At 40.9% G+C, this 20,491-nt stretch overlaps 1 protein-coding gene across 7 annotated transcripts in view; it reads left to right on the plus strand.

Moving 5' to 3' along the window:
- The window catches only part of LOC121520144 (rho GTPase-activating protein 12-like), a 109,165-nt gene that overhangs the window by 79,897 nt on the left and 8,777 nt on the right, over positions 1–20,491 (plus strand). For 3 of the 7 annotated variants that reach the window (XM_041803450.1, XM_041803454.1, XM_041803456.1), the window contains 11 exons: positions 2,272–2,400; positions 2,579–2,641; positions 4,510–4,584; positions 7,235–7,296; positions 7,644–7,725; positions 8,324–8,425; positions 8,745–8,843; positions 11,992–12,094; positions 12,477–12,596; positions 19,983–20,081; positions 20,242–20,319. In XM_041803450.1, the coding sequence (XP_041659384.1) occupies positions 2,272–2,400; positions 2,579–2,641; positions 4,510–4,584; positions 7,235–7,296; positions 7,644–7,725; positions 8,324–8,425; positions 8,745–8,843; positions 11,992–12,094; positions 12,477–12,596; positions 19,983–20,081; positions 20,242–20,319 (1,012 nt within the window). The remainder of the gene's footprint in view (positions 1–2,271; positions 2,401–2,578; positions 2,642–4,509; positions 4,585–7,234; positions 7,297–7,643; positions 7,726–8,323; positions 8,426–8,744; positions 8,844–11,991; positions 12,095–12,476; positions 12,597–19,982; positions 20,082–20,241; positions 20,320–20,491) is intronic. The other 4 variants (XM_041803451.1, XM_041803455.1, XM_041803452.1 and 1 more) reach the window with 2 other exon arrangements.

Raw genomic sequence — 20,491 nt, forward strand, 5'->3', positions numbered from 1 at the left:
ATTTAGGGTAGGTTCAAATGTGTTGTTTTATGTCTGTCACAGTAAAACTAACAGGTGAGCTCTAGAAGAGAAGAAACTTGGTATTCTTTACAATATAAGAGGCATGTATCAACCAACCATGACAATGTGTTAATTTCTTGATATCTCTATAAAACAACCAAAATGTACCTGTTATCACAGGAAATGAAGTAAAACAAAGCATACTCCTGCATATCCTCCCAGTGCTTCTGTAATGATGCTTGTTTTATCCTCTCTGGCTTTATTCAATCATAAGTCCAGTTACATGTAAGATCTACACTGGAACACTTTTCATAACATAAACTTGAGGGGGTTAAAAATTTTGCAAATGTGTGTCTCAGTTTCTCATTCAGAAAGTGGTAATGAGTCCTGAGGCTAGACTAGGTGCAATCCACTAACTCACTGTAGGCTGTAGAGAGCTTAAAACAGTGGTAAGGCACACTTGTGGGCCTTGGAGCAAGTTTAGTTGTACTGTGGGAATGGAGCACAGCTACATGTTATTACTGCAGCTATACAACAACTACAGGAACTGTAACATGAGTTAAAAAGGCTAATTTTGCATGGATATGGTGTGTCTTTAGATTGTGGCTTTATCTTAGGTGTGCCTTGGGCAAATTAAGTGTGAAAACCTCTGGGTTAAAATGTAAGCTAAAAGAAAATACTACATTTAAACATCTGTACGCACCAAAAACATGATGTCATTGTATATAATATTTATGCTTAATAATCCAACTTCCTGTTTCACTGTGAAAGGGTTTATACAAAGTGCAGAAGGATTCAGGTTTCAAGTTTTGTTTGTCAGACAACTAAGAGATAGATGACAGGGCTAGAAAAATAGAGGCATACAAATTCTCAAATCATTGCTGAGTCTTTGAATTGAACCACTGATGAGCTTGTTTGTACAAAAACCTGCCTCAAATTAGGCACTTTGGTTCTGTAGTGGAGTGCACCAACTGGGTGTAAATAAAGTTGGTTGGTCCTCTCTCCTACCTCTGACTTGGATACCACCGGCTTGTGAGCCCAAATTTACACTGAACCAAGCCAAACTGAGGCTGATGGTAGCTGCACTCGTCTTATCATGCGCACAGCAATTATGATGGGATGAATGTTGTTAAATAACGAACAAACATTCTATTAAATGTTTCCTATCATAAATCATAGTTTATTTTTAGAACCAAGGAAATGCTTTATATGGTCTGCCATGTTGTCAGACATCCATTTTCCCCATGGTGTTTATCAACACTCCTCCCACCTGCAATGTTTCAGTGCCTCATATTTAGGAGTCTTTTTTTAATCAAATACACATCCCACAAGTTTTCTCTTCTAAATGCCGTGTCATGCTTTTCTTTAAACTGACAATTTTGACACAATAAGAGAGAAAAGTTTTAAGAAGTAGACACACTCTCTCAGCTGTCAGTACCTGCTGGATGGGGAAATACTTCTTGTTTCTGTCTGACTGTTGAAAGGGAAATGATTCTGTTTACTCAAACAGGACATGTGATAGAACAAAACCTCTCCATCAGCGCATTATCTGAGAAAGCTTACAGGAGATCTGTGGTCCGATCATGGATGACTCTCTTTCTTGTGTGTTTTAAGGAGATATAACATGACAAACCCACTTTTTTAGTATTTTTGCAATTATATATGAATCTCTATAGTATCTACTAACCCTCCAAATGTGGAATACACCAGACCAGTCCTTTGTTAGTGGTCCTCCTGTGTCTAAAAACACAAAATCTGTTCAGAATGTGCACTCATTTTGACATTACAATGATCATAACTGCCCCGGGTGGGGTGAGAAGGAGTTCAGCGACAGAGAGAAAAAAGGGCTTTTATTTGTGCTATTAACTGTCCCAAAATTATCCTGTTAGGTTACTTTATTTTCCATCCCAGTGGCTAGTAGGTTTACCAAATTCACCAAACACTGTCCAAGAATAACCCACATTTGGCTGGTGGCATAAGCTAATTTCCCATCCTGCTTATGACCAATACTGACAGCCGAATTATTGGTGAAATTTTTAATATCTGCTGATGCAGATATCATGCTGATAATGTCGTGCATTACTTGGTAAATCTTTAAGTTGGTTGCAACTTTCAGTTTGAGCCAGGCGTAACAATACGCCTAGGGGTGCTGGTTCACTTGGCTCCAGGTAAAAAGAGATAATGATATTAGACAGAACTCCTCACTATAAAAAAAACTGTACATTATCAACGTGCATTACTAAAGTGCAGTTATCTCTTCTCTTCCTCCAGTACAACCACTCCCCTCCTCAGCCATCTTTAGACCCTCCTAAGAGTCGCAGTCTGGACAGAAGACAAGTGGAGCCCATCGTCCTGACAAAGTGGAGACACAGCGCCTACGTACCAGATCCAAACGACAAGGTCTGAAACCCAAACCTTCTAAATACTAACTTCATTCTTTTACTAACTGCACAATTTCAATCTGAGAGATTTATATATTAGTATTTAACCTTTATATGTATATAAATGTCTTTTGTACATTTATCGTCAAATGTGGCTGTTAATACATGAGTTCAGTTGTAGATTGGTTGCTTTACAGCGGCTGTTAAAAACCAGGCGTTTCCGCTCAGGCTCTGCCCGCCAACACCCATACAAACACCAAGTCAGTAGCCTGTCCGACCCACCAATCGGCGCCTTGTTCTTTAATTCAAGCAGCCAATCAGCGTGCATGATACAAATCACACAAAAAAAGAGAAACTTAACATCCCTTTCACCGTGTCATTTCTTGATTCCCTGAGTTGATTCAGGCTGTTTCAAATATAGTGCCATGAAAAAGTATTTGTGTGGAAACATAATTGCCCCCCTTGTTAAATCATGAGTTATCTGTGATTAACCCCAGTTCTTGGAAAGCTGAGTTCAATTTCCCCAGCCACACCCAGGCCTGGTTACCTCCAGATTTGTTGAATCAAGAAATCCCTTTAATAGAAGCTGTCAGACCAAGTGAAGTAGGCTACAAGATCTTAAAAAGAAACGCATCATGCCCTGATCGAAAGAAATTCAAGAACAAATGAGAACCAAAGTGATTGAAATTTCTCAGAAAGGAAAAGGTTACAAAGCCATTTACAAGGGGACTCCAGCAAACCAGAGCCATTATCCACAAATGGAGAAAACTGGGAACAGTGGTGAACCTTCCCAGGAGTGGTCGGCCAACCAAAGTGACTCCAAGAGTGCAACGACAGCTCATCCAGGAGGTCAAAAAAGAACCCAGAACCACATGCAAAGACCTGCAGACATCACTGGCCTCAGTTAAGGTCAGAGTTCATGACTCAACCATAAGAAAGACACTGGGCAAAGATGGTATTATGGGACAGTTCCAAGGCCAAAATCACTGCTGACCTAAAAGAACACAAAGGCTCGTCTCACTTGCCAAGAAACATCTTGATGATCCCCAAGACCTTTGTAGAAATATTCCTGGGACTGATGAGACAGAAGTTAAACTTTTTGGAAGGTGTGTGGGCCATTACATCTGGAGTAAAAATAACACAGCATTTGATAAACAGAACATCATGCCAACAGTCAAACATGATGTTGGCAGTGTGAAGGTCTGGGGCTGGTCAGGCCATCAGTTCGTGCCCTCAAGCTCAAGCACTCTTGTGTTCTGGAGCAGGACAACGACCCGAAACATACCAGCAAGTCCACCTCTGAATGGCTTTAAAAAAAAAAAAAATAAATAAAAAAATGGTGTTTGGAGTGGCCAAGTCAAAGTCTGGACTTAAATCCAATTGAGATGCTTTGGTGTGACCTCAAATGGGAAGTTCATGCTGGAAAACCCTCCAATATGGCTGAGAAAACAATTCTGTGAAGAAGAGTGGGCCAACATTCCTCCACAGCGATGAGAAAGACTCATCAGCAGTTATTACAAATGCTTGATTTCAGTTACTGCTGCCAAGGGTGGCACAACCAGTTATTCGATTTAGAGGGCAATTACTTTTCACATAGGGCCAGATAGGTTTGTATTTTTTCCCCTTAATAAATAAAATCATTATTTAGAAACTGCATTTTGTATTTACTTGGGTTGTCTTTGTGAGATATTAAAATTGGTTTGATGATGGGAAACATTTAAGTGTGATAAATATGCAAAAAAATCAGGAATCAAAAAGGGGGCAAACACTTTTTCACGGCACTGTGTTCTACGAAAAAAAGAAAATGTGATCATGAACCACTGTGTTTGAACGTTTGTCCATGATGTCACAGAATCATCTCCAGATATTCCTTCACTTAAGTGATTTGTTTTACTAGCAGCATGAGCTTTGTAATAAATACCTGCCTCCACATCTAATTAATAATCCATTCACAAGTCCTGAACATTGCAGAGGCACTCAATTTGCAGCTTTGTCATTTAACAGCTAATTACCATTGCATGCTTTCAGCTGTCTGTGTCCTCTTAACCTCCCATCATCCCCTCATTAACCTTCTGTTGTTGGCCAGTGTGACAGTTTGTTTATTTTTTCATTTTTTTCTCCTCACCAGGATGCTCCTCTGGGCCTCAAACCCCCCTCACCTGACTCTGACTCCTGCCCTTCATCTCCCAAGCCCCCCACCTCCGTTAGTACTCACCTCTCACATCATATCACCTTGCCTCCTTACTATTCACTTATCTCTGTCCTGCAGGGGTTTAACTTCAGCTCCGGTATGAGGCAGGAACTCATGCTGCAGCTTATTGCAGGGTTTCTGCACAGGTGAAGAGTATGTTAGGGAAAATGGAAAAAAATCTCTGAGTAATCTCTGACCCTGTTTAAAATTTACATTAACATTCGTGTTGGGTTATTGGGTGCCAAGTTGACTGCACGTGTGTTCACCCTTTGCATTGATAACACGTCTCCAATGACAAGCTTCCATTGGAAATCACTTTCCTGGCTTAAAGTAAATAACAGCCTTAAAATCGTTTCTCTCAGGTTCACCATGGTTTATCTAAGTCGCTCCAGCCTCACTGGTCCCTTGCTGTTTTAACCTGAGGAGTCATTTCAAACTGATAAACACCTAAAGTAGTAAAAAGTGCAGCTCTGTTTCCATTAGATGCATGTTTGTGACAAAATAAAGGAGAAAAGCAGTCAAAGAGGCCCCCTAGCTTGTTGCTCATTCATTTCCATTCATTCATTTTCCATAATAGCATCCTGGGATACCTAGCTACAATCTAAGAATCTTTTAATACCTCTTTTACAGCTTTTCTTCCTCATTTAGTCATAAACCTGCATCTAAAGGATCTTGAGATCTACTATTTAAAAAAAAAATCCTTGTGTGGTACTTGTTAAACTGAAATGATGGCTCAGTTCAAGACCAAGGCTACACAGACATAGATATGCCACTTTTTTTTTTGCTTTCTTGCAGACTTACAGGCTCCAAACCTAGGATCCGGGCAAAGATTTAAGGGGGGACGCAGGAGGCTGTCTGCTCTGACCTTGTCAAAATCAGATGAACTTATATATTTTTTAAATGAAAATAAATCATGATTAGAAACCATTAGGGCTGCCCTTAAAGATTAAAAAATCAAGAGGATCTGTGAAAAGTGAACATTTAGGGGAAAAAATAAAGCCAGATATTTACAAGAAAACAAACTCAGAATTTCTGAGTTTAATAAGTTGTAAATTTACAAGAAAAATTTGAAATTTCAAGTCTATAAAGTATTAAATTTTGACATTAGAAACTTAGAAATTTCAAGTTTTTAAAGTCCTGAATTTAACTTTGCAAAAGCAAAAAATGTACAAGAAACCCAAACTAAAAAATGATAGATTTTCAACTTTTTGACTTTATAATCTTAGAAATACACAGTTTGATTCATGCAAATTGAAGGCTGTATGAGGAAAACATTTTTTATGTATGTTTTTCTGTCTTTCTACTTCTTATTTTTTTAAGAGTGTTCCTAATATGCTGTAATAATAATGGATAGTTTATTCATGGATCTTTTTTCAAGAACAGTCTATTATGTTGGGATTTTGTCAATGAAAACAATTACAATTGATGTGTACTTTTTCCAAGTGGGTCCGGGGGGGCTTAGCTTTTCTTAGATACGAGTAGGGGGGCCCCAAGGAACAAAGGTTGGGAACCAATGATCTAGACTACCAAACCAGTTCAGATTAATTATCGGCAGATGTTAACTCAAAAGGTTAAATATCAGTATCGGCGGATATGAAAGTATCTGCATGATATTTACAGCCAAATATTGACAGTATTTGTTATTGTCAATATTATCAGCCGTAAATATCAGTAAACATTGCGTCAGTATACCGAAAGGTAGCCCTGAGCCCTGAACATTTTGAATAAAGGCCTACATTTTGAACAGCTAGCAAACTTCTCTTTTAGCCCACCTTACTCAGTCTCTCTTTGCACAGAAGACTCTTGGTGTTCCTTACATTAAAAAAGGTGTCCATGTATCGGTATTTGCTAAAATAAGTTTGGAAATGTCAGCATATCCGATATAGGGAAAAAATCCAATATTGTGCGTCCCTACATATTGTAGCTTTGTGAATTACCACTTGGTCTTCAGTGACTCAGCACAGATTTTAATGCAAGGTGAAACTCCAGAAGTACAGGTGCATGAACAGAAAATTAAAACCTGTGCAGAGTCCATGTAAATAAGCAGCTTTGTTGGGTTACTGCATCGACTTGATAAAATCACACAGACAACTTTTTATACAAGAACCATTTAGATACATTTTTATGTTTTCTCTTTTGTGCCTTAACCATCTGTCTGGCCTTGTTTGTGTAAAACCAAGGGGAAACATCAGTTGTAGAATGTTAAACAAGTAGTTTAACCGTGAACAATTTTTGTAATTTACTTCTCTTTGGTGTCTGTGTGCACTTTCTGCTGTCTAGTAGCTTCTTTTTCAAAGAGATAGGAATGGAAATGGAGACAGAAAACACTCTGTAGTCTTCTTTGAGCCTGAAAAACATCAGAAAATTGGTTTGCATTCCATGAAATATGCTATGAAGGAACAGGTGGCACATCATAAGTCATGAAACAAAACACATCTACATGATAAAACAGACAAAATAGAGCGACATGAATAGAGGAAATTGTGATAGAAATCACCTTTTCTTGCTGCAGCTCTGGTGTTGGGGTTTAACAAAGGAGTGCCTCACTTCTTTTTCTTTACAGCGGCTTTTCTTTCGTCTCTTCCTGCTGTGGCTGTTAACCAAAGCTAAAGTGATTGGCATCGTTGTGTAACCTGCCTCTGTTTTTTTTTCCTCTCTCCAGCCATCTGAAAAATGTGGTGTTTTAAATGTGACTAAGATCACTGAGAACGGCAAGAAAGTAAGGTGAGTTGACTCATAAACTAAATCAATATCTGAATCAGTATTTGTTTGACAGGTACTTTATAACTGTGTTCTCACTGTAAGCTTTCTCGAGATGTCACATTCACAAGCAAGGGATAAACATGAGACTGCAATGTACTGAGCTCTGACTAAAAAATTCAAGTTCATCATTAAGACAGAGTGGACAAGTTAATATGCCAAAGAAGCTAAGGCTAAATAATGATCACTTTAATGGACTGGACTGGACTGGACATGCTGTAATAATCATTCAAAACAAAGTCAGGAGGTTTGATTGTAATTCTGCAGGATTCTTTCTGTAGATTACATTAATTCTGAACAATCTGTTGCAGGAAAAACTGGACTTCTTCCTGGACGGTTCTCCAAGGATCAATGCTGCTGTTTGCCAAAGGCCAAGGAGGAGGAACAAGCTGGGTCAGTGGCAGAAACCTTTTACTTTATATTAATGCAGCAGGTTCTTGTCCTAGAAACATTCTTGAATCTATTATGTAAGGCAGAGTCTTTTATCTCTCAGCACTGGAGGTCTTCTAATGTTAAAGAGCAGTGTTTTTAGGTCACTACATCAGAGCCAGGGTTGAATTTACCTTTAGATGTCTCCTTTCCTTCCCTTTCCATGCCTCCATTGTTACATCTTTTACCTCACCTTCCCTCCATCTTCTCCCTTGTCTTCATCCCCCTCCATACTTCCATGCAGCCATACTACCACAGTGGCTTCCTCCCTGAATTTCTCCTGTCACTGTTGAGTAGCTGGGGGCCGGCTGCTAAGAAACGTCCCGTTGTCTCCTATGGCTGCTCTGAGCTCCACAGAGCCTCCTCTGTATGTGCTTCCTCTTTCCTTTAGTGTGCCTTTCTCTCCTCTTCCTTCTCTGCATGCCATTCACCTCCTGTCTGCCACGCTTTGACCCCAACCCCTCCAAGAGTTTTAAGTCACTGCATGAGGCAAGGTTTAGGGCTTCAATTACTCCTATTTTTCGCTGAAGTTTAATCCACTTCACTGTTATGCATTTTGCAGTTTGGAGGCGGTCAGTCTAAACCAGAGTTCACTGTGGACCTGAGGGGCGGCTCTGTGGAGTGGGCTTCAAAGGACAAATCCAGTAAGAAGCACGTAATAGAGGTGAGACAGAGTCCACAGCCTTCTGCTATTCAGTGTGTAATTGTCTTCTTTTGTTGTAAAATGAGCAAAAAATGGTCTGAAATACAAATTTTAAAACCCCTTTAAGTGTAGTTTCATTATTATTACTCAGTTGGTTCACCTCTTGGGCATTGTTATAATACAACACTATTACTTCAGTCTTGATGAGCAAATGGCTCATATTATGATTTTTACAGCTTTCACTTGTTTCATAATATACCTGCCTGAGAAAACTTGAAACCAACACCTAATAAAGCTGATGATTGGGGATTAATTGCATGGTTTTGGCTCTTGTTCGCAGGTAAAGACTCGTCAGGGAACAGAGCTCCTGATCCAATCAGAAAACGAGGGTGTTGTCAACGACTGGTACAGAGCGCTGCAGGACACCATCAGCACCCATGTAAGACAACATTTCAACCTTCCCCTAAAAGTTTGTTCTTGTTAATAAATTTGGTCTTTAAGAAGAATCCAAATCTAAGCCTACAAACTTAAGTTTAAACCATAAACTTATTTTAAAGATGGAAAGTTGTATGTAAATATATGTGCTCATTTCCTGAAAAGTTGGGAATTTTTGTGAAACGTAAATGCCTGAAGCCCCTTGTTTGATAATAAATAGCACAAAAACAACGTAACAAAAGTTAAACCGAGAAATTGTACTGTTTTTTCTGACAGTAATGTGCCCATATTAAAGGGTTAGCCTGCAGCACCTTTCAAAACTGTGGTAATGTCACAATACCAGATTAATACTTTTTGTTTTGCAGCAGCAGTGAATTATTCAAGAGTCATTTTTTTAAGTTTACAAACATCCTACTTTCCCTGTTTTTTGTGTTTTTGAAAAATTGAATATATATTTTTCAAGTAGTTTAACAATTTGTGGGAAGCAATTAAAGTCTTATTCTGAAGCATTACTAAGCTTCTAATATATAAAGGTGTTTTTCTCCCCTTTTTTTCCTCAAAGCTAAGTACAACATTATTTTTGAGGCGTGTTTGTTATGTCTTTTGTACTGCCTCACCCAGAATTTAAATAATTTGAAAGGACATGTTTTTTTAATGGTGTTGACCCTTCAGCTTTTTTTGTAATTCCTTTTTTTTGGTTGTGCAACTTAAGAGTGCTCCTATTTTTCCCCGTTTTATAAAAATGATCATTTTCTTCAATACAACAGTTCTATCCGATCCGCAGTGTGAGTCAAAATAATCACATTTAGATATTTTTTCAAAATCAATCAGTCCGAGTTTGATCTATCAGATAATGTGTTGATTTTAATACAAGATGACTTTTGCTTTTGTTTGTTGAAAAATACACAAGACAAGAAAATTTCACATTAAATCACAATTAAAAGGGGAAAAACTATAATAAGGTTATTTTCTTAAATAATTTAACCCTTGTAAGTGACAGCAAAAATAGTAAATAAAAAAACAGTAAAATCAGTGAAATGCTTAAACATCCAGTTTTATTTCACCACATTTTTAAAGGAATAACCTTTAATGTTGTTTTATAAAGTATAGCATAAAATAAGAGCTGACCTATTATCAGCCTGGCTGATTACAGGGCCAATATAAACAGGAGAATTGTAGATCAATAGAAATATCAATATGAATTCAGATTGATTAGGACAGAGGTGTCCAAACTATGGCATGGGGGCCAAATATGTCCTGCTGTATCTTTTTGAATTCTCTCTAAAAAAAAAAAAAAGAAAGAAAGAAAGAAAGAAAGAAATATTTACATACATAAGAGCATAAAGTGACATGCAATCATCGTGTGATTGATTGTATTGTACTTCTTAGTTTTAGCACAAGGCTGTGCTACCATTTTTTAAAAAGATTTATTTTTGGCTTTTTTGCACCTTTATTGATTGAGGTAGTAGACAGTGGACAATAAGTAAGAGGGACGAGAGAGTGGGGAAAAGACATGCGGGAAAGGGCCACTCGCAGGATTTGATTCTGGCTGTCGGGGCATGGCTTAAACCATCTGCGTCCCAAGGTTAGGCTAATTCTAATTCTGAAAACAAACATTTAGACAAAATTAATTTATGGATGTATTTTTTCTTTGAGGTAACACTGAAACAACACTGTAAATGGTAAACATATTTGCAACCAAACTACAACAGTATCTTGATGTATTACGCCCTGATGGATGATGGCAGCAAACAGCAATACCAATGGTGTTCCAGGGTTGGAGCCAATAGTAGACAAGTCTGACCAAGACCTCTGAAATATGACTGATCCCCTAAATCATTAAAATAATTGTCTATTGCCTTGTCAGCCATTAACCAGCCATTAAAGCATAGCCAGCCACTAAGCATATCTTAACCTACATCAGATTCGTTTACTAACTTTAATATCTTTGAGGTGAGGTTTAAGGAGTGGCCCCACCATCCTAACATCTTCCTCTATGTGGCCCTCAGTGGAAAAAGTTTATACATCCCTGGGTTAGGAAAATACATAGGGATGTACATTTTTAATAAAAATGAACAGTCCTCATCCCCAGTGGAGACATGAACGAGGACCAAGGGATGAGGAAACTCAAAAAAATGCTAGGAGTGACCTAGAAGACCTGCCTAATGTTCTCTAATTTTTCCGACAGAAGGTCGGAAAAATGCCAGTTTTGTTTTGTTTTTTTTGTTTTTTTTTAGCAAAAACAAAATAGTAGTCAGACAATTTTACCCATATTTATGATTTAAATGTGCTCTGACTAGGGTTGAAAAACAACTTTTCAGCTCTTCAGCAGATGTCATACTTTGTACAAGAGGAAACTGAAATCCACAGAGCAGAGAATGGCTGCAGTGTGGACAGCGAACGTCCCATGCTGAACGATGCCATGTGCTACCTGATGTCCATGTGCTGTTAGGCTACGCTATTAGAGCTATCAAATCTGGCCCTTTGTGGTTTTTTTCTAAATTCTGGAGTATATGTTAAAAGGAGATGAAATCATTGTTTTTATGTATTTCTAATTCAAGCTCTACTCTTTTACACCCATTCTTTTGAAAATGTTTTAGTTGTTTTATCTTTTCATCAATAATAGAAAAGTATCGATTGCAGTAGGCTATTTAGAGGGACTCAGATTGATAAGGGGTAGCAGTAAAGGTCTCAATATCAGTAAAGAATAATGATGCCAATCCCTGTGTGCATCTGTAGGTGCAGTTGAATCATTCAATGATTCATTAGTTGTGTTTAAGTAAGTCAGAGTTCAGGGTTATCCATGGGTCATCCAGCTAAACTGTCACTGATAATGTTGTTAAAAATAATCCTTAAAAATGATCACTAGAGAGGAAAAAATGTGAAAAGCTCAGACCATTTAATTCAGTGTTAAAAACATTTAAAGAATGAGCAGAAGATCAAATCTGTAGAATTCTCATTAGGTTGGAAAATAACCCAAGAAGTCAGGATGTAATTTGGTTTTATGGTCAACTCCCTAGAAACCATTTAGCTTCACTCATAAACAACAAATCAAGTTTGTCTTTATCTTACTCTAGAGTCCAAAGGTGCAGCAGATGGAAGTTAATACAGCCAATGTTTTATTTTATTCCTACATGTTTTTTGTGTCTTAGGCCTGGGAGTCTGATGAGGCCATTGAAGAGGACATGCCTGAGTCGCCTGGTGCAGAGAAACACGACAAGGAGAAAGACCACCGGGACTCAAAGAAAGGACGAGGTCTCTGAGATATTTAACAAGTCAAATCAAACTCCTTTATGAGCACATAACATTTTTGAAGTTATATATAAGTAAAGTGAAGTATTAAAATGTTAGAAATCATTGAAAGTCAAAGATTTAAAGTTTAATTGTCCCAGGGAAAAAGCACAAATATTTGAGCAAAACTTCACAGAGCACTGAGTGAAGTGAGCAGATCACACTTCACGTTGCATACAGTATAATTTATAAGCCTGAAAGTGAAAGTATTAAGTTCAAAGTTCTTGTTGGGCTCACACGTTATAAAACTACCTCATAACAGTTTCAGTCAGTGTGTGTGTTATGGCGATCAGTGTGTTGAGAAGAGTGGTGGACAACACTGTCCTGTCCCATCTTTCCTCTGCAGCCATGAAGAGCTCGACCAGTGTGGACGGCTCCGACAACAAGAAGACCAGACACAAACTGAAGAAGTTCCTGACCCGACGCCCGACGCTGCAGGCTGTTAGAGACAAGGGATATATCAAAGGTAATAGAGAGCCTAGAAATCCACTTACAACTCGTACACTGACAGTTTCTGCTTTTCTTTGGGTTTCACTGTTATGTAAATACATTTACAGGCTGAAAAGTTTGATGGTGTGGATTATTCCCACTAGGAAATAAATTAAATCTCCAGACTGGCCTGCATGCTGCAGTCATCATCAGAAACATACATGTGCTGCACAAAGAGTTTATAGCAATTGCTAATTTCCAATTCTTGTCCCAAGTTGGGCCCTTGAGTAAAAGTTTCATAAAATGTATAACACTCAACTGCATAAAATGGCAGAAAACTTTACAGAATTAAAGGACAATAAAAGCCATATCCACATAAAAAATAATCTATTAACCAGTTAAAATATGAAGTTAAAAACATGACAATCTAAGAATGATTACAGCTCTGGTTTGCTTTCAGCCAGCACTTGCAAGTGAAGGATTTAAATCTGTGATTAGTTTTATTTCGGTTGGTAATGAATTCCAAAGTTTACAACCTTAACATTTGGTATGATCCCTTCACTTTTCCCTACTCTAGCCAAATGAAGGAAGACATGAGTGCTGTGTCGTCTTGTACCGAATCAATTGTAACAGTGATCTATTATTTGGAAAATAAACCTTATGGGGTTTGTAAGGGGCACAGTGATGTTGTGTCAGATTCAGACATACCTTTTCTGCAAGCCAGCTCGTTTATATGAGAGAAGTATTTCCTTTTTTCATTTTTTTGTTTTTAAATTTGCATTTAAAAAGCTAAAATGGCACCAGATTAAGAGCCGTCTGAGAGCTGAAAGACTGGCTCTTACTGCTAAGCTTAGTCAAATTAGCCATGTCTCTAAAAGGGAAGGATTTCCTATTGCATCAAGGGAGTCCGGATGGACATCAGCTGTGGAAACACAAGCCAAGGGAGGGTTTACCTTGACAAACTGTACTGAACATAACTGGACTGCCTAGTGGAAACGGTCTGATGCTGCCTGTCCAGGCTTCAGATAGAGGCTTTTAATCAATGTCTGCTGCTGTCTATCTGCAAGCTTTGTAAACTTTTTTCCCCTTAATGTGTCACTACTTTCAAAACTTAAAAGTATCTCGAGGTTGCCTTTTTTCACAATTTGAATAAATGACACAGAGACAAACATTTGTCATTTTAATAGTGCTTAACTGTCCTATGATAGTAATTATAATAATAAAAATTTATTCTATGATAGGGCTTGATCCATCCTTTTTCTCACTCGTCTGCATTAAGAGGGCCTTATACCCATAGTACACATGCTTATCTACACACAGGACGCTCATAGCCTGTTGTCTTATAATCTTCTCTGTAAGTAGGCTCCTTACCCGTTTGAAGTGGGTGACCATGTTACTTGTTTTCAGATAATGTGACAACAGCTGTTGCACAGCTTTTATTTTACTTTTTTGGGGGTCATCTTTAACTTGTTCAAAATGCTCTCACACTTTTAATTTTTTCCTCTTACACTACGAGGAAATGAAAATGATTTAAAGGTCAGCCGAGACCTCTGCTGCTGCAGCGGCCCCACAAAATAGCTCTGTCAACCTTAAGATTTATTCATGCACACACAAAGGAGATTGACGAAAAGTACATACGTTATTTTCAGACTTACATTAAAAGTGTTAATAAGTTGATATTATACCAAGATAGCCTGTGTGTCATGATTTATTTGACGGAAACGGGGAAATCTACAGTCATGGACGAAAATGTTGGCACCCCTGGAATTTTTCCAGAAAATACCCCATTTCTCCCAGAAATTGTTACAATTACAAATGTTTTTGGTATACACATGTTTATTTCCTTCATGTGCATTGGAACAACACAAAAAATCTGAAGAAAAAAGACAAAATTGACGTAATTTTACACAAAACTCAAAAAATGGGCCGGACAAAATGATTGGCACCCTTTTAAAACTGTGGGTAAATCATTTTATTTCAAGCAGGGGATGCTCATTTAAACTCACCTGTGGCAGTAACAGGTGCTGGCAATCTAGAAATCACACCTGAAGCCAGTTAGAATGTCTAAAAGTTGACTCAACCTTTGTGTTGTGTGCCTGTGTGTGTCACACCAAGCACGGAGAAGAGGAAGAGGAGCAGAGAATTGTCTGAGGACTTAAGGAGCAAAAATATGAACAACCTCAAGGTTTCAAGAACATTTCCAGAGATCTTGAGATTCCTTTGTCCACTGTGCGTAATATAATCAAGAAGTTTATAACCCATGGCACTGAGGCTAATCTCCCTGGACGTGGACAGAAGAGAAAAATTGACAAATGAATGCAACGCAGGATAGTTGGAATGGTGGATAAACATCCTCAGTCAACTTCCACACAAATTCAGGCTGTCCTGCAGACTCAGGGTGCAAAAGTGTCAGCTCGGGCCATACGTCGTAATCTGAATGAGATGAAGCGCCATGGCAGGAGACTGAGGAGAACCCCACTACTGACAAAGAGAGATAAAAAAGCCAGACTGGAGTTTGCAAAAATGTACCTTAGTAAGCCTCAATCCTTCTGGGAGAACATTTTGTGGACAGATGAGACTAAGGTAGAGCTTTTTGGAAAAGCAGGTCATTCTACTGTTGACAGAAAACAGAATGAAGCCTACAAAGAAAAGAACACAGTACCTACAGTCAAACATGGTGGAGGTTCAAAGATGTTTTGGGGTTATTTTGCTGCCTCTGGCACTGGGTGCCTTGACTGTGTGCAAGGAATCATGAAATCTGAGACTATCAAAAGATTTTGGGCCGCAATGTAGGGCCTAGTGTCAGAAAGCTGGGTCTGCATCAGAGGTCATGGGTGTTCCAGCAGGACAATGACCCCAAACATACCTCAAAAAAGCACCAAGAAATGGTTGGAGACAAAGCGCTGGAGAGTTCTGAAGTGGCCAACAATGAGTCCAGATCTGGACCAGATCTTGGCATGCGCCGGATGTGTGAGGACGCTGGCGTGTTTGTCGCCGCTTCACAATCCTAAGAAAACTGTCTGCTTTCGCTTAACATCGATTATTTCTTGTAGTTCTGCTGTTCCTCTGCTGTTGCTAAACCATCCAATCGAGCGCTGATTGATATCAGTTAGCTCTAACTTTGTTACAACGAACCTTGTGTTGTTGTCAGCCGAAGTACTCACCGCCCCACAGCTGTTAGCGTCCTCCGGCTAACCTCTAGCCCCCTGTCTTAGCAAGTGTCCCACTGGAGCTCCGAATGTGCTTTTCCCCTTCGAATCTTGAGCTTTCTCTCCTGACCACTTGTGGATCTTCCATTAGGTTTTCCCAGCTAGACGCCTGTTAACCGTAATTCCTCTCGGATTAGCTGTTAGCTCGTAGCCGCCGATCAGCTGTTAGCGTCCTCCGGCTAACCTCTAGCCTCCTGGCTTAGCAAGAGACCCACCGGAGCTCTGACTGTGCTTTTCCCCTTCGAATCTTGAGCATTCTCTCTTGACCACCTGTGAATCTTCCATCAGGATTTCCCGGCTAGACGCCGGTTTAGCTGTTAGCTTGTAGCCGCCGATCAGCTGTTAGCCTCTGTGGGCTAGCGGATAGCTAGCTAGCAGCAGCCTGCTCCCACTGCTTCCTCGCGCAGCTAACATGATGCTCCTCAAATACTCGCTCCAGCAGCTTCTCAACCTCATCTCTTTCTCCACTCCAGCCTGTCTTACAGACATTAAATCCCTCGGCCTTCTGCGTCATCCTCGTTATATCCACAGAGCACAGAAACTAAAGTTTGTTTACTCCAGCCACGCTGTCCCCACAGTCCAGTCGGACCGGCGCCCTGCCCACTCTCGACGACGTCATCACAACAAACCACACGTACAGCTCAGTAACCTGAGACCTCTCAGATGCACTAACGTCCCTCCCACTCCCCTCTGCTTATCATCTTCAAACATTTCCACCACATTTATGCTGCAAAATGCCCGGTCCATAAACCATAAAGCCCACCTCATCCATGACATCATCACAGACAGGAAAGTAGACTTCTTATGTCTGACTGAAACCTGGCAAAGCCCAAATGATTACTTCACACTAAATCAAGCAACCCCACCTGGCTATGTGTATATCCAAAAACCTCGCACCACTGGTCACGGTGGGGGGCTGGCCGTGATATATAGAGAAGATTTCCAGGTTAAGGAGCTACCAGCACCCAGCACCTCAGCTCTCGAGTGTCTAATCATCTCTCTCACTGGATCAGCTCCGCTTCAGATCGTCCTCATCTACCGGCCTCCCAAAGCAACTACCACCTTCCTGTCTGACCTGTCTGAGCTCCTCACCTCTGTCTGCTCCAGGTCTTCTTCCATACTTCTCCTTGGAGACTTCAATATCCACGTTGACTCCACCAGCTGCACACTCACCTCCGAATTTCTATCACTACTGGACTGCTTCAACATCACACAGCATGTCCAAGGACCCACCCACTCCAAAGGTCACACACTGGATCTTGTGTGCTCCACTGGTCTCACCCCATTCATTCCACAATGCCTGGACCTAGCCATCTCAGATCACCATGCTGTTTTCTTCTCTATCCCCACCCCCCTCCCCATCACTTTCCATAACCTCAAGTCAATAAGCATCCCAGCCCTCAAGAACATGTTAACTACCAACCTGACCACTACACACCCTATAACCACAGTTGATGCCCTGGCAAATCACTACAATACAGCACTATCCCTCAGCCTGGATTCTCTCGCCCCTCTGAAGACTCGCTCAGTGTCCTTTACCCACCCAGCCCCCTGGTACACTGCTGAACTCCACTTCATGAAGGCTTCTGGCCAACAGCTGGAGAGACTTTCTAAAAAATCTGGCCTCACCGTCCATCTGGAGGCCTATAAAGAGCATGTGCGCTCCTACAAAGAAGCTCTCTCCAGAGCAAAGTCCAGCTACTACTCATCCCTCATCAGTGACCAGCAAAACCATCCCCGGATGCTCTTCTCCACAATAAATCACCTTCTCCACCCCATTGACAAGCTTCATTCCCCAGCCAACTTCGACCGCTGCACTAGGCACCTGCAGTTTTTCCAGGATAAAGTTGCCTCCATCCAGCAGCAACTTTCATCTGGACCTCCACCTCAGGATTTCACTTCACATCAGGACACCGCTCCTCCGCCTCACTGCCGTCTTTCCTGCTTCACACCCGTGGACACTCTCCAAGTGGCTGAATGGGTCAAGAAGGCCAAGGCATCCACCTGCTCCCTCGACCCCATGTCCACACCACTGGTGAAAGCATCTCTGTCTGTTCTGTGCTCCATCATGGTAGACATCATCAACACCTCATTATCATCTGGAATTGTCCCCTCATCCTTCAAAACTGCCTCAGTAACCACCATCATCAAGAAGCCTGGGTCAGACCCGGAGGACCTCTCCAACTATCGACCGATCTCCAACCTTCCCTTCATCAGCAAAATTCTCGAAAAAGCAGTCGCTGCCCAACTCCAGCAACACATGTCCAACCATGAGCTCCATGAACCTCTTCAATCAGGATTTCACACTCACCACAGCACTGAGACCGCCCTTATCAAAATAACCAATGACCTCCTCACAGCTGCAGATTCTGGACACATCAGCCTCCTCATTCTCCTTGACCTAACCGCTGCCTTCGACACAATATCCCACACCGTCCTCCTTGACCGCCTGTCTCACCATCTTGGCATCACTGATACAGCTCTCTCCTGGTTTCACTCATATCTCTCACAAAGAAAACAGTTTGTTACCATCGGCACCTCTCACTCATCCCCCGCCCCAGTTAACCAGGGCGTGCCTCAAGGCTCTGTTCTTGGACCTCTCCTTTTCACCATCTACATGCTTCCCCTTGGACAGATTATTCACAAACACGGTCTCAGCTTTCACTCTTATGCAGATGACATCCAACTCTATCTCAGCACCAAACCATCCATTCAGCTCCCTCCCCACTCCCTGGTAAACTGCCTCCACGACATCAAAGCCTGGATGACCTCTAACCAACTCAAACTCAACAGCAATAAAACAGAGCTTATGGTGGTGGCCCCCAAAGCGCTGCTGCAGAAGGTTGGAGATCTCATGCTCGATGTGGACGGGACCTCCATCTGTCCATCCTCCGAGGTCCGAAACCTGGGCGGCCATCCTGACTCCACCCTCTCCTTCCAGTCCCACATAAAGTCTGTCACCAAATCTGCCTTCTATCATCTCAAGAACATCTCCAGACTCCGACCATCACTCCCTGATTCTGTGGCTGAAACACTCATTCATGCTTTCATAACCTCCCGCCTGGACTACTGTAATGGAGTCCTGTCTGGAGTTCCCAGCAAAACCCTGGACAGGCTTTAGTACGTCCAAAACTCTGCAGCTAGAGTTCTCACCCGCACTAGACCCTGGCAACACATCACTCCGACCCTCATCCACCTCCACTGGCTCCCTATCAAGTCCCGTATCAACTGCAAAGTCCTCCTCCTCACATACAAATCTCTCCATGCTCTGGCTCCCCAGTACCTTTCTGATCTCCTCCATCCATACACACCATCCCGCAACCTTCGATCTTCAGACACCGGCCTACTTTCCATGCCCAAAACCAAACTCCGAACCTATGGAGACAGAGCCTTCAGTGCTGCAGCTCCCACCCTCTGGAACACTCTTCCTGCAGACATTTGTAGCGCTCCATCTCTGGACATTTTCAAAAAACGTCTCAAGCACCACCTGTTCACCACAGCCTATAGTCTTCACTAAACCACCCTTACACTCATCCTACCCCTCACATAGTTTGTCCATGTATATGTGTTCCTGTAAAGCGTCCTTGGGTTTCTTGAAAGGCGCTATATAAATTCAAGATATTGTTATTATTATTATAGATCTAAATCCCATTGAACACCTTTGGAGAGATCTCAAAACTGCTGCTGTAAGAAGGAACCCTTCAAATCTGAGAGACCTGGAGCAGTTTGCAAAAGGAGAGTGGTCCAGGGGTGCCAATATTTTCGTCCATGACTGTATGTGAAAATAGACACTGAACACCCCCATGTAGCTGGAATGAGATGATCCTTGTTTTATGATAAGGAGTTTCTCTAACAGACCAGCAGCCGAATCAGACACTCTGAAATGAATCATAGAATACAAAACAATTCTGGGTCACCCTCTGTTCTTTTATATTCTATATTTGTTTAATGGATCCTCAGACAAGCCAGGCTGCCCACAGGAATCCAGAAGGGCTTTAATTTTATTGTTTTACATAATTCAACCAGGTATAAAGCATTATCTCTTTAGTTTTGCATATTTTTATGACTTTGAAAGGAGCATATTCAGTATATTTAATAGAAACTAATAAAACATAGAGGTTTTTAAGAACTTAGGTGTAGATAAATGCACATACTGCTCAGAGTCAAGGACTTTGGACTACTTTCTGAGTCTGGTTTTCTTTCTGCGTCTTCAGATCAGGTGTTCGGTTGCAGCCTGTCCAGTTTATGTCACAGGGAGAGCAGCACGGTGCCGAGCTTCGTCAGGATGTGCATCGACCACGTGGAGAACAACGGTCAGTTCAGATACTGCATACAGAAACTGAAGTTAAAGGGCAACTGCTTTAGTTTCTTGTAATCTACATGCCATAAAGGGTGGGGTTTACTACCTTATGATAACATGAGATAAAAATATTCCAGCTGATGTCACTATTTTCCTCCCATGATCCTCTGCAGGTCTGTGTGTAGATGGGCTGTACAGAGTGAGTGGGAACCTGGCTGTCATACAGAAACTGCGATTTGCCGTCAACCATGGTGAGTTAGCACTTTCTGGAACCAACTGTGTGATAAACAGTATAATAGGCATTATTAGAGGTTTTTTCTCTACCTGAAGAATCCGGCACTTTTAATCTCTGGAACAAAATTTCAACAACCATTGACGTTTTCCCTGGTGTGATGTCTCTCAGATGTTTCTTTTCTGCTTTGG

Source organism: Cheilinus undulatus, linkage group 13, assembly GCF_018320785.1.
Source record: "Cheilinus undulatus linkage group 13, ASM1832078v1, whole genome shotgun sequence".
Classification (NCBI taxonomy): domain Eukaryota; kingdom Metazoa; phylum Chordata; class Actinopteri; order Labriformes; family Labridae; genus Cheilinus; species Cheilinus undulatus.